Source organism: Glossina fuscipes, unplaced genomic scaffold (genome assembly GCF_014805625.2).
Source record: "Glossina fuscipes isolate IAEA_lab_2018 unplaced genomic scaffold, Yale_Gfus_2 114, whole genome shotgun sequence".
NCBI lineage: Eukaryota > Metazoa > Arthropoda > Insecta > Diptera > Glossinidae > Glossina > Glossina fuscipes.
This window is the reverse complement of record NW_023998457.1, coordinates 1,877,197-1,891,142: the sequence shown is the minus strand read 5'-3', so window position 1 is coordinate 1,891,142 and position 13,946 is coordinate 1,877,197. Positions and strand designations below refer to the sequence as shown.

General features: G+C 34.7%; 1 protein-coding gene across 1 annotated transcript in view; it reads left to right on the top strand.

Annotated features, from left to right (window-relative positions):
• The window catches only part of LOC119639859 (fibroblast growth factor receptor-like 1), an 87,313-nt gene that overhangs the window by 39,166 nt on the left and 34,201 nt on the right, over positions 1-13,946 (top strand). The window contains exon 2 of the mRNA XM_038037539.1: positions 9,996-10,294. Coding sequence (XP_037893467.1) covers positions 9,996-10,294 — 299 coding nt within the window. The remainder of the gene's footprint in view (positions 1-9,995; positions 10,295-13,946) is intronic.

Here is a 13,946-nt window from a genome sequence, read left to right as displayed (position 1 = left end):
TCGCTCGGATGTCAAACAGATTCATCAAAAGTACGTAAGAACATTATGATGGAACAAGTTTGATCACCATTAGATACCCTATACCACTTCACATAGCGCAGTTATTGACTCTTTTTGGTAATCATATACAAAAAACTAAAATGCAAAGGCGTACATTCTATGAAAGCTGGCTCAGTAGAGGAAGCGCGAAACATTGCATGACGCGCATTTGAGACGAAAATTGGGAAACTGCTTTTATATATATGGCCGACGCCATGATTTGGACTTGGACGTTATGTAGTTTCAGCAGTATAATGCTGAAACATGCCATACACATCGCAATATAGTTTATTGACAGATTAGTCCAATGACAAGTTAATTCACAAATGCCACTATGAACAAGACGTAAAAGTCACGCGAAACAAATTCCATTAGAACTTTTTTTTGATACTACACTAACTCCCCAATAAACCATAAAGTCTTGTGACTTTGGTTAATATGGAAATAAAAATACCATGGACCAGCATTTAAAATAAAAAGAAAAGAGACCATATCGAGGAATAAACAGCAACCGCTTACTAAAGATATTCACCACCGACACTGCAAGCTTTTATAAAGGCGTTTAACAATCTGGAGCCAAGCAACAATGGGCCGAGCTGCCAAGTATCTCTAAACCATCCGATCTGGTGTGTTCGCGAATATAACTTGCAAAATGTTCACACGAAACACCAACTAGCGGCTTTCTTTTACAGAATAAGTAAAGTGCTTCAGTAATAGAGAAGGGTTTGAAACGGGAGAGAAACCCTCGGAGTTTGTACAATTCATTGAAGCGTCGACAATATTAAAAGCGCAAGTCCCTTACAGTATAAGCGGTGCACGAGGTGGTTTTCGGGGGAATAGTCACTGACAACGGAGATGAATCGGTTGTATTAGCAAGCCTGGGATTCGCTCCGCTGTTGCTTGGCACGCTCGTTCAGAAATGATTAGTACGGCGATGCTAGACAGACATAACGGACTACTTTGACGTGATTTCACCGACACGCGTTTGTGTAAAACGCGAAGACATTAAAGTGCTTGGACTTGACTCTACGCACGAATTTTTCCAACACTGTGAAAGAATGCAATTCCCGCAAATAATTGACCCGGAAATGTAATGATGTACTTAATAATTACATCTGAAACTCATACAGAGACTACACTACGCCTGTAATAGACATGAACTTCAGCGTTTACATGAAATATTTTAAAACTAAAAAAGTTGAGCTATCACATCCTAGAAGTTCACCTCTTTGTGTTCTCACATAAGCATACCGAGCGATTATCTGCTGCGAATAAAAGTCACATTTATACGATATTTCGTCATTTTCGGAAGCAGGTTTGTTATATACGTTGGATATGTAAATTATAAGCCAAGAAAATGTTAGCAAAGCATTTCGATTCTGTAATGCGATGTTCTTACCTTATAGTTCTGAACAGTAAATTTAACGTTGTCGGCATATAATCATTTTTTAGATTGAGGCCCATTTCTCTTATCCAGAAAATAAAGTATTTTAAAACTGTTCACAAATACGTATTGAGTCTTTAGCAAGCGGCGTCTAGTTGCGTCGCAGACCAAACTCTATCTCAACAGCTGCAGTCACCAAAACTTTTTCACTTCAACGTCCACTAATTTCTCCGAAATTTGCGGAAAAATTAAACAACTTCATCTTCAGACTAAATTTGCAATACTTCTCCATTTTTTTTTTTTTCTTTTTTAGCTTTTACAAATTTTTCCAACATCAATGGAATTGAGCGAACAAACATTATTTGAAATACTCTGCAAATGTTAAGTACTGGTTAGCAATTCCGTATCGCTTTCACTTTTCGGCTAATTTGCTTCACGTATAAGACAATATTCAGCATTGCTTCATAACTATCGTTTTAGCTGTGCTTCTCGTATGCGCAACAGCTGCTAAATAGAATCTCCCATTAACTTTCGGCCTTGTAGCGATCGAACGGCAACTAAAAAATACCAGACGCTGGTCGAAAATTCGCTATGAGATGATATTAAAGTAAACTCCTATTTTTATTTTTTTTTTCGTTTGAATTACTTTATAATTTATTCCTTTATTAATTAATAATAATTCATTTCATTTATAAGTCATCTAAGGAACTTATTAAACGATATGCTAAATAAATTCTGTTATATCTATTTCTATGCCCATCTCCCATAGTTTTTAGTTGGCACATCGTACACGTAATTCAACGCCGACATAAAACGAATCCAGTTTCGATTTTTGAAAAAAAAAAAAAAACGCTTGTGTCGTTATTTGAAAAAGATTTTTGTCGAATCACATTTTCTTTGAATTTTGTCAGTTCCAATTATTCGATTCCTCAAATATTTTAGGCATTGCTTTCATTGGGCGAGCGATTGCGAAAAATATACCTCTTAATGAATGTATTTGAAGGACACGAAAAAAGTATAGCCAGGCGCAATAATTTAGCGTAACTCATCTTAACTACTGTAGCAAGCCCTTAACCAAACAGCCCATTACGAATACCTAACATCGCTTCCGTGAAGGCTAGAGGAACATTTATAGGACTAGTCTCTGCATTGGCGATCAATCAATATAATAGAGTTTAGCCCCAAGACCCTAAAAGATAACAGACTCCAATCGCCAAGCCAACATTACTCACGCAAGGTTCGCACGAGAAAGCAAAGCCCATGCATCCTCTCGGAGGATGTATGACCTATTGAACTCGTTAACGCGAGACCTACTAGGCGGTTTTCGGAAGAGTCATTTGAGAGCAACGTTGGACGACTTTTAACTACCTTGAAACACGACTCATTGTTAATTGGTACCAAAATGTGAAACAGCTCCAAAAAAGCTCACCGTATCGGTCACCGAAGCGATATTAGGTATGCATAATGGGAAATTTGGCGCAACCTTACCGACGCAGTAGTAAAATGCAAACGCGTTTGACTTAATTTCATGCAAGATCTTTTCAACACTTAAGAAGCACATTTCTAGCAATTGCTTGCCGAACGAAAGCAATGACGTACTCGATAATTATTAATTAAGATTCATTCGGGCAATTACGTGGTGCCAGATTTTCTTTCTGCCGTAACGAGTTATTATTTGCCACAAATGAACGTATTTCTGGAGCAGGCTCGTCGGACATTCGATGATTTTCTGGATGAGTCTCGTAAATATTAGCTGTAAATACGAATTGTAAACAGAGACCATATTAAAGCATTCACTTCACTACTTCACTGGATAATGTGATGCCTCTTACCTTAATATGTGTTGCTAACCTTTAGAATAACCCAGACTTCTCTTATTCAAATGTAATATCTATTGAGCCCTCAATTAACTGCTCCTGGCGACGACAAAGGCCAACCCTTGTCCCGAATGTATCAAATAAAATTTGTTCACTTCAAAGTCCGCTAATCGCAACAAATTTGCGGAATATATGAGCGACCTTTTGTATGCAGCCAGCCTCAAGGGCTGCACACTTTTCTCTTCTAGAACTTTCCAAATAAAGCTTTATGCGTATCACACGTGTTCACAGATGTATAACAAAAATCAAAATGAAAATCATTTCTCGATGAAAAACTGATTTTAAAAATCAAAACACACTTGATTCGAAAAGGCCAAAAACAAACGGGTACAATAAAACAAAGTGTTTTTTTTCGCATATACAGGAACACAAGTTTCGACCATTTGGTTCCAATAGTTTTTAGAAACCAGTCTTTTGTAAAAACACCGAAACTCAGCCCAATGGATCTTTCTTTCACTCATTGAGAAGAAATTTAAAAAAGGCTGCTACAGACACAAGGTTTGCTTGACGGACGGAAGTTATTTCGCCTATTTCTAGTGGCGACCGTTAAACTTTTATTGATGACGCTAAATTAATACTAAAAACAACTAAAATAACTATAAACTATTAAAAATACTACACCACTACGGGCACTCATATAACGATTTCTTAAAATGGGCTCTTATGTGGGAAGTGGTCGAAAAGATACTCTGATCCGAATCGATTTCAATAGTGTTCGTCCTTACACAAAAACAAGTCGATATAACAAATTTTAACAAAATGACTTAAAAATTGTGGCCTATAGAGTGAGTATAACAAGTCAAGATAGACAAATGGACAGACAAATTTAGATTAAACCAGAAAATGATAGTGAATCAACCGAAATTTCGTCAAAATATCTCAAAAGCGGCGACCTGCAGGTTGAACACAAAACACAACTCTCTCTTAAGTAGGATTGAAGATACGAGAGAAGAATAGTACGTACTTATCCTTTAACGAAAACGCATGTGGACATGGCCTAACCTTCCGAGCGCTCCCTCCCTTGTGTCCAAGCGGCTTTTGTAACTCTACCAGCCTACCTAATGGTCTCCTTCGGCCTATCATGTCTTTGGGGGACCTCGATTCTTATTTTTTTTGTTGTATTTTCCGACCTTCGACCGACGTTCGCCATGCTTAATTTTTTTCGTTTTTTTTTTTGATACTCTCGCATCTCTTCTCCCGAAAAACGTGCAAAACCCAAAAAACCAAAAAAAAATTACTTCAAAACACTATCCCTCGCTGTCAACTCCTAAGTAATGCCTGGTTACCACGCATTACAGCCTCGAAATCGATCGATATAAAAGGTGGGTTCCTCTCAAGCCCTCTAAATTGTTACATACATTCACACAAACTTCATAAGCCTTTGTGGTGTAGGGTATAAAATTTCAATTCGGTTTTCGCTTATATTAATTATTGTTTAAAAACTGTCTTATATCGCTTAAAATTTGTTATTAAACACTAAACACTTACTCTTAAAGACTAATGGAAATGTACGCTCTTAATTCCAACAATTTTCCCGCTTTAGATAAAATCTCCTAATATAATCAAAATTTCGTAAAATACCGAATTTTATTATTTTGGGAAACCATAAAGCTTTATTACTATACTATACTATACAAAGGTTAACTGTCTATATAAACAAGGTTATATTAGAATTAGTTACTGCTGTGTTAAAACAAAGAAAGCAAAAAAACCATATTTATAACCATTATAGAGGAATAGTTGTGGTCAATTTATTTTGATATTTAGCTTAAATTTGTGGTTGCAACTGACATTTCTCTAATAAGTTTTTATACATTTTCATTGGTTTGGTTTTATGCTTTTTTTTTTTTGTGTTTTTTGTTTTTGTTTTTTTCCCCAGATTTAAAATAAAATGCAATGTAAATATTCGCAGTATGCACCAAGAATGATAAATAGTCTATAGTGGAAAGGAAGTGTTTTCAATGCACGCAATAGCTTGTTGTTGTTTACAAACTATTTCGTTCTAATTTTTATTAAAACTTTTCTCTGACCCAATACACATACACACATACAATATTAGTTAGTTAGTTGTTGACATGAATGAAAATATGGAAAACTCTACCCAAGCAAGTCTATTCGTTTTATTAGACGATGCGTATAAAAAAATTTCTCAACTTCATTTGGCATTCTCTTGCAATAACAACAACAAACAAAAATCAAGGTATGCGGAAAATAAATTTATTTGTTATATTTAGGATTTTTTTTTATATAAAAAAAAAAAAAAAAAAAAATCAAAATAGATTAAGTCCCGCAGCATTTATGCCAAGCTGCTATCATGAAAGCAATATAATCGAAATATTTTATTCATATATTTTTGCGTCTATAGATAGATATCTAGTAAAACCTAAAATTTTATCTGAAAATTTTGGCAGAATTTGTTTCTTTTTTTTTTTTTTATGTCCGGTCATTTCGGTTGATGGCAATTTTGCGCCGTAAAAGAACGAATGACAAAGTTCCAATGATGCAAGGAGAAAAAAACATATTACAAGCATTCCAATTAAATTGTTGCCCAATTAAAACAATGTTTCATGCATAAATTCATCTGATTTCTCATCACCTGTATTCACTTTCTGTTGTCATTTTTACCTTTTATGTTTTTTGTTTTTTGTTTTGGCTTTTTAACCTTTAGCTACAAACTTAATATATGACATATGCATGTACGTACATCACTTTAATTGCTTTGACAGCAACATTGTACATTTTCCAATACAAACAGATGTAAATGCAAATTCAATCACAAAGTATCTCTATTTTATTGCGCTCAATCTGTTCAGTTACATACATGCATGCATCTATATATATATATATATATATATATACATACGCTAGCATTGACATTTTGCATATTCTATAGCAGGGTAAACCCCAAAAATTTTTTATCAACAACAAAAAAAATAAAAAAATTGAAAAAAAAAACACAAAGAAACTTTGTGTACCTACATGTAATTGAAGCTGTTAGCAAGTAGCCAAACATCTATATCCTTCCCGCCTCATCCGTTGTCTAAATCAAGAAAAATGTATAACACAAAGCATGACCTCAAAGTCTTTGCAAAAGACCTTTACTGAAAACGGCATATCAGTCTAGTACTTGGACACTCCCGCAAATTGCATTTTATACTCTCAAGCAATAGTACGTACGTTTAGTACCAAAACAAACAAACAAAAAAGAAGAACAAGAAGATGACAGAAAAGTTTCATTTACACCCACCGCACACATACACTGATACCTTTTGTTGCAATTATTATCTCTACCGAGGAAGGTTGTTAGTTTGTACCGTACAAAAATAAACGTCACAGATCCGATAGCATATAATCAGCGTTAAAGATGTCTTTCCGTCTAACCGTCTCTTAAAGTCACGGTTACGTGGTGGCTTCAAAACTCTAAAGCTTTACATGAAAGTTTCCCAGGTATCCTTTCCCAAAGTCGAGAATCACTTAAGGCGGAGGGGCATAAAAATTATCAAAAAGTCATATATACCTAAAGCCGAGTATATAAGTGATTGTTAATTTGATTTATTGACCATGAGACGATGACAAGTGTTCTGGGAAATTTGGTCCAAGAATTTTAGTCTAGAAAATAGAATATATCTCCTGGGAATGGATTTATCAAAAATTGTTCATAAGCTGACGATGGATATTCGATAATTCGTTGCTTATGATAGCGTTTATCGCTTATTGTATCATATATTTGATATATATGTTATAAATAATTTACGATATTTTATTGCAGAAGATAGCTAGCGTTACAGTAAGATCGACGAATATGCATTAAATGGAACCAAATTATCTACCAATTTGCAAACAACGTGGATAATATCCGGTCCATATTTCGCTTTATTTTCATATGGTTTCCATAGTCCTGACTATTAACTAACTTGAAGTCGAATTTGAAACTACACTATTTGAAGATCGAAACTCAACCTCAACTTTATTAAGGCTCCAAAAAAGCACTTTGTGTTCACATTGGACCTTTTTTACATATCTCAGCGACTTTTCGGTTGTTGATTTGCTGAAAAGAAGAAGGCGAAGACTTTGAGGACATAACTGAAAAAAAAAACACCTTTTTACTATAATATGAATTGGACTCAATAACCAGTTCCAAGGAGTTTTGATATCTATTTAAAAGGCGGTGACTAGGAAAAATTTGACATAAACTTTTTTCGCGACATCGTAACAGCACTTTCATCGCGTTGCTCGCTTATTATACTTGGGCTGGGCTAACCATGATGTAAACGATTTACGAAACGAGGAGAAATAGATCTATATGTCCAGGCAAAAGATTTTTTGAGGTTACGTGTTAGATTAGTTTAGGTTTTTTTAGGTTTCAAAATCCAAAAGGAGAAATACGTACCATTTTGCTTCGACTATGGACTCTGATCAGCATCTACAACGCTCTTTATCTGCGACTATTGTGCTCACAGCATCTACATTGCAACTGACATCGTTCGAAGCGATTATCGTGAGTGGACCAAGTTTTATAGAGATATCTTAAAGTTTATATGCCATTGGTCTTCTATTTCAATTCCTCGGTCATTTACACAACTGAAAATTCACTTAGAACCTTATACCTACAGATATGTAATGGGAGCTCTAAGTCACAAACGGAATAACAAAACTAGTAAACCCTGTTTTGCGTTGGTGTGTGGAAAAATGATTGGTAACGTAAAAGTGGGTGGTGTCATGCCTGCATTATACGCACTTTTGGCTTTTTCGTATTTCTGACGAAATTATTATTCTTCCATTCTTTGTTGAATCATATGAACGGAATAAAAATTTTTTGATTGGCATAAAAGTTCGAATAACTTTGTCGTCAAACGCATGCACGAATCTTTTATTGCGTTACAACGACAGCAATTATTTTACGTGGGATGTATAAAGGGGACGATTGAAAACTTACTGAGTCGGTAAACCGTAAATTTGCTTACAGCGGACTTGTTGGCTGAAATTATGCTCTTGTAACGACTAGATATATATTTACATAGATATACAAAACATACCTCATATATAAGCCAATAATAATTTTAAAACACGCTTCGTAATCTACTCAAATTCTTGAAATAGGTGCACGCATTAATGTTATTTACATATGGGATAGAAAAATGTTACTTTTCTTTTAGAGTAATTATTTTCTTCTTCTTTTTTTTATACCCTATGTCACTTGTAGTGCAAAGGTATATTAAATTTGTGCGGCTGCATTCACCATTCAGACAGACTTAATGTACATCCGACTTATTATTATACTGATCGGATCTAAATCAATTTATGCTCGTCTCTCCGTCTGTCTTCTTTTTTTGCTTTCCATCTATGAGCAGCGAATTTTTCCAATATGTTGATGGAATTCGGTACAGTGGCTCAATCACGAGCACTATTAAAAATAATTCTGGTCGCATCACTTTTTCGATCGCTTACCATATAAGGCTTTATTTTGAAAAAGTCGATTTGTCGATAAATGTGGGATGGTGTAGGATGTTTAACGGCCGGCTGTGACATATGTACGTAATTCGGCCTTTATAAGCTAATTTGGCATCTGGACTGTGGTCTTTTTGACGTCCGATATTTTAACGTTTGCACCGTTTTACAATCCGTCACGATACAACAACATTTCCCTTGAAATTAAGTAAGAAAAGTTAGTCTGCCTACCTTTAACATTTTCATGTGACTAAATTCGTCTGATTCAAGGCTCGCGAACAGTGCGTTTAACTGAAGCATTTCTATTATTGCATAAAGTTTAAAGATGGTAAAGTCATAGTTTGCTGCACACACACATTTTCTTTCATTACTTTCATTCGTTACCGGTAAAAAGTTATTTATGCGCTAAAGTAAGTTTTGCTCATTTGCTTGCCAAACGGAAATACACTCGAAATTTCCTGCAGACTTTACAGTTTATGTTGTATGCAGTGATTACCAAACAAAAAAAATGAACCGAATATACAAGATAGTGAGCGAAAGTTGATAGTTCTCGATAGTTTTTGGTCAAGTTGCGGATAACTTTTATGAATTTTTATAGAAATGCGTTGGACAAGACGCTCGAGAACGTCTTAAATGGATTGGATGATAAAACAAAACTAGAGCAATCTTTTTTTAGACCCGTCACGGAACGATGAAAGCCGACGAATTGAGATATGACGGAGCAGCACCAGAACAATTTTGAGCTCCAATGATTACCGTCGATATAGATTAAATAAAATATTAAATGAAATACTGTTATTTTAATTAGAGGAAGAACAAAACCAACGAATTCAACCGTTATGTACACTGGCATTTCCCATTTCTTTATCATTTTTACTTCGAGAAATCGCTGATCAAAATTTTTGCAAATATCTAATAGTTAACTAGGAAAGCTAACAATCCAAGGTGAATAGAATTTCTTCCTTCCGATTTTAACTGAAAAGTCATGCTGTTATAAAACGCTAAATATGCGTACACACACGCACACACACAAAATAAGTATAATATCTTTGAATGAATTTTGAATTATTTCGAAAAAGAAAAAAACAAAATGTCATTGAAAACTTAAAGTTCTGGAAAATGTCTTTTGAAATGTCTTTTAAATAAACTTTTACATACATATATATTTTTTTTTTTCATAATTTTCCATTTCTCTTTTTCAATGTGCTGATGTAATGGGTAAAATATAAAATTTCATCTTTATGCAGCTGTTAGTCATGCCGAAGTCGTTACAAATTTTGATGTAATCGCGTCAGAGTATACAAGCAGCTCGGCATTATATTCCTCATCATTATCATCACCAGCCTCTTCCTCTTCATCAGCGGCATTAACATCAGCGACGTCAATGTCGTTCTCAGTGCCAGCGCCGTCAGTGCCAGCGGCTTTGACAGCTGACACAATTCAAACTTCTGCGTCAACATCGGCATTTGCGGAGCCATATCTTGAAGGTTTTGCCACAACGAATATTACCACACAGATTGGTACGCATGCATATCTGCCATGCCGGGTAAGTTGAGAAAAACAAAACCGAAAACGAAAAAAAAAAAAACGATTCTCTTATTTCATCCTATTTAGTTGTTGTAAGGATTAAACACGATGGGTGCATGTTTACAAAATGCGTTCAATTTCAACAGTTATAGCAGAGGTGTGAGGTTAATTATTCGTTTTACTTTCCATCTTGACATCAAACTATACGTTAGCTTGTTATATAAGCAGCTTCTCTTGTTAGTTTTCGTATTGCTTTGTACATTGTTTTATATTTACAGTGTAAAATAACGTAACTTTGCAAACTTGTAAGTACATACACATATATATATGTATATACATATATATATATCTCTCTCTCTCCCTCTGCATATAAAACAAATTAATTCTCAAGTAAGTTACGGTTGTACCACGTTTCTCTCCTTCTAATCTCTTGCGGTTATAATATTTGATGAAGTTAATCAGAAAATATTTTAAGAAGAAACTTCAACCGCATCTATTAATTAACACTACTTCACTACTCGTTTTTCTCTTTTCTTCTTCTACTTATACATAATGAGGAGTTATCGTCAAAATTCTTTATATTCCTTATATTATTATAAGAATAGAAAAGTTACTACTACTACTACTAATACTAATACTACTGCAAAAACCATTGCGACAGCCATTTGCCTGGTATAAGGATCTTTCGCTTGAACAGAAATTTATTATCATTGCGATGCTTAGAAATACGTACGATTACATTAGTAGGCCATGTATGTATTAGCACGAGCATGAAATGCTAAATCGAATTACTGAGTCTTTAAAAAACTTTGTTGCAAAACTTTGCGATACATAATCTGATTATAGTAGGCGCCCCCTCTAACACATGTTTATAGAAAACGGATTTGTATAATACGGCGGAAATATTTTGTCTATGTTCGTATCGGAGACAGAGCAGTTCGTATACATTTCTCTCTCTCTTTCTCTCTCTCTCTTCCTCTCCGTTTCTCTAAGATAAAAAAGAAGCTTTTCTTATGCAGCGTCCTGGGTTCTTTGTTGTGCTACGTTCTCTTGAACTTCGGAAACAACTCGAAGAAAGTTATTTTAAATAAGACAAACAATTTAATCGCTTTGGGCTGCGACTGGCTCACGTATTTGTACAATCTTAGCGAGCTTATACAACATGGAACGATTTTATAGTGATGTAGGGAGATGTACTGGAATTGACTACACAATTAATTCTTTGGCAATTTTCCGAATTTCGTTCGAACTAGTTATACAGTACAGTACATGTGGTACAAGGGTATATTAAATGCAACACCCAGAGTTGGATCCATGTTTCATTCTGAAACGTCTGTCCATCTGCCTCACGCTTTGTCAACTAATTTCTAAGCTATTTCCGTGAAATATTGTACACTCGTGTGTTTTGACGCAAGGACAAACACTATTGAAATGTCTCTCACTATTGAGTGTCTCGCTTACTGGATGCGATCCACATCGATCTTCTCTAATAAAAGAAGTGTAGTGACGTCAACGAACAATTTCTTCATATAGCAACAAATTCCTTTTTAACCTTTTGATGAAATAATACAAGCTAAGAAGGGATAATGGTATCCCCCGTTCCAGGCTAATCCACAGGTCGATTAATTCTAAGACTTTCATGACTGTGACCTTCATAATAAAAGAAAATTAAAGCAAAAAGCAGAAAAATTTTAGGCCTCGGTGATTTTCCCGATTTTTTTACATGTACTATAGACCAGAGGCTGTATGTTGAAATTTTCATAGCTTTTATTCCCCTATACCGCCTTTAATACAAGGATATATTGCTTTTATGAGGACGCAAATAACACCTAAAAGCACTTAGATAGGCCCACGCTTCATTCAAAATCACTTTGTGCGTCGATTTAAAATTGCCTGTCCCTCCGTCCGTTTTGTTTTGTTTGGTTCAGTTTGCAGGTAGCAAATTTTGAGTTCCCTTAAGTATTTTGATTAAGTTTCGGTCGATTCAGTATCAGTTATCTGTCCGTCTGTCCGTCTTGATTATTTTTAGTCAACTTACAGACTACAATTTTTGAGATATTTTTAGGTATATTGACATGGTTTGACCCAAGGACGAATTATATTAAAAATAATTCGGATCGGCCCACTTTTTCGCCCACGTCGCATATAACCACTCACTTTAAAAAGTCACTGTATGAACAATTGTATGATAATAATAATAACAGCAGGCCGTGTAACACTATAGTGTTTTTGTTTTTTTTTTTTTTTTTTTTTTTAAATAAGTGTCCCCATATTAGGTTGTACTGTAAGCGTGTGCTTTGACGTACTTGGCACGTTTACAATATCAAGCTGTGTGCAAGAACTTCGAGAGATTTCGTTAAATTTGAAGCCGTAACCTTCACTTTTGCCATCAGGAATATTTTTCCTACAGTCGGACACACAGCTATGCATGAGAAATTTTGACAGGCGTCGTTTAAATGTTGACACCTTAGTACGCTTAGTAGGAATTTCTACTTTTATTAGACACCCTTAGGAAAAACTGACCCTTTGATTATAAAGCAACAATAAAGGTAAATATACTCAATGAGAATGCTTACTGCAGACGGACACACAGGCATTCACAAGAAATTCTGATAGGCATGGTTTGAGTCTTGATACTTTTCTACGCATAATGCGAATTCCTTGTTCTATTAGATGTCCTTGGGAATAATTGCTCCTTGTGTGATAAAGCAACAGTAAAGGTAAACATAGTCAAATAAGATAGCCTGCAAGCTCACTTTTCTTCGATAAAACCAATTCTCCCTCAAAACTCTGGGCGAATATCTCAATCTCACAAAATTTATGTGAAAGAGTTTTCCTTGCACTAAACCTTTGAAAATTCTATATGGATTCCAAAGTAGTGAAACATTTAGTATAACTTTTTTACGCTCACATCACAAATATACCACATTGTCGCTATGTTACAGGAAAAGTAAAAAAAAAATCGCACCACAAACATTAGGTGTAAGCATCTAAACGTAAAACAAATACGTAAACTATTATGAAGTTATGAACTTACCTCACTTATTGGGTGCAATGACACACAAATTGGAGAAGCAGGAAACCCATATGAGCATCGTCCATCTGATAAAGTGTAACGCAAAAATGCTATTAGCAAAATGCAAAAACAGTAGCAAATAATTCAAATGAGAATCAACAAGTTTTTAATAAACTAAAATAATAACAATTTCAATAGAAAAACCGCAGCTGACCGTTCAATTAATATGCCTTAAGTGCAGTAATATCTATAGAATTTACCATTGCATTCATAAGCATAGATGTACACATGTGGATATATATATATATATATATATATATATGCATATTTATCGCAATATAAGCATTATAAACTGTAGCGTATGTTTGTCCAGATGGGGCAGTTCATTTACCTAACGTATGTATATATATATATCTATATGTATATTTATAGAGAATTTTGTATTAAAGCTATATATGTACAGCGAAGTGGGAGAGAGTTAGAAAATTATATACAACTAACTAAAAGTTGTGAATCTATATAAACATATATCAGAGTGAATTGTATTTAAAGTCCAACATACGTGTATTTGATGCTTTACGAAAGCAATAATGCAACAACATGTGTTAATGCATGCATGCATGCATACATACGAATGATTGCATTGGTTTCGTAT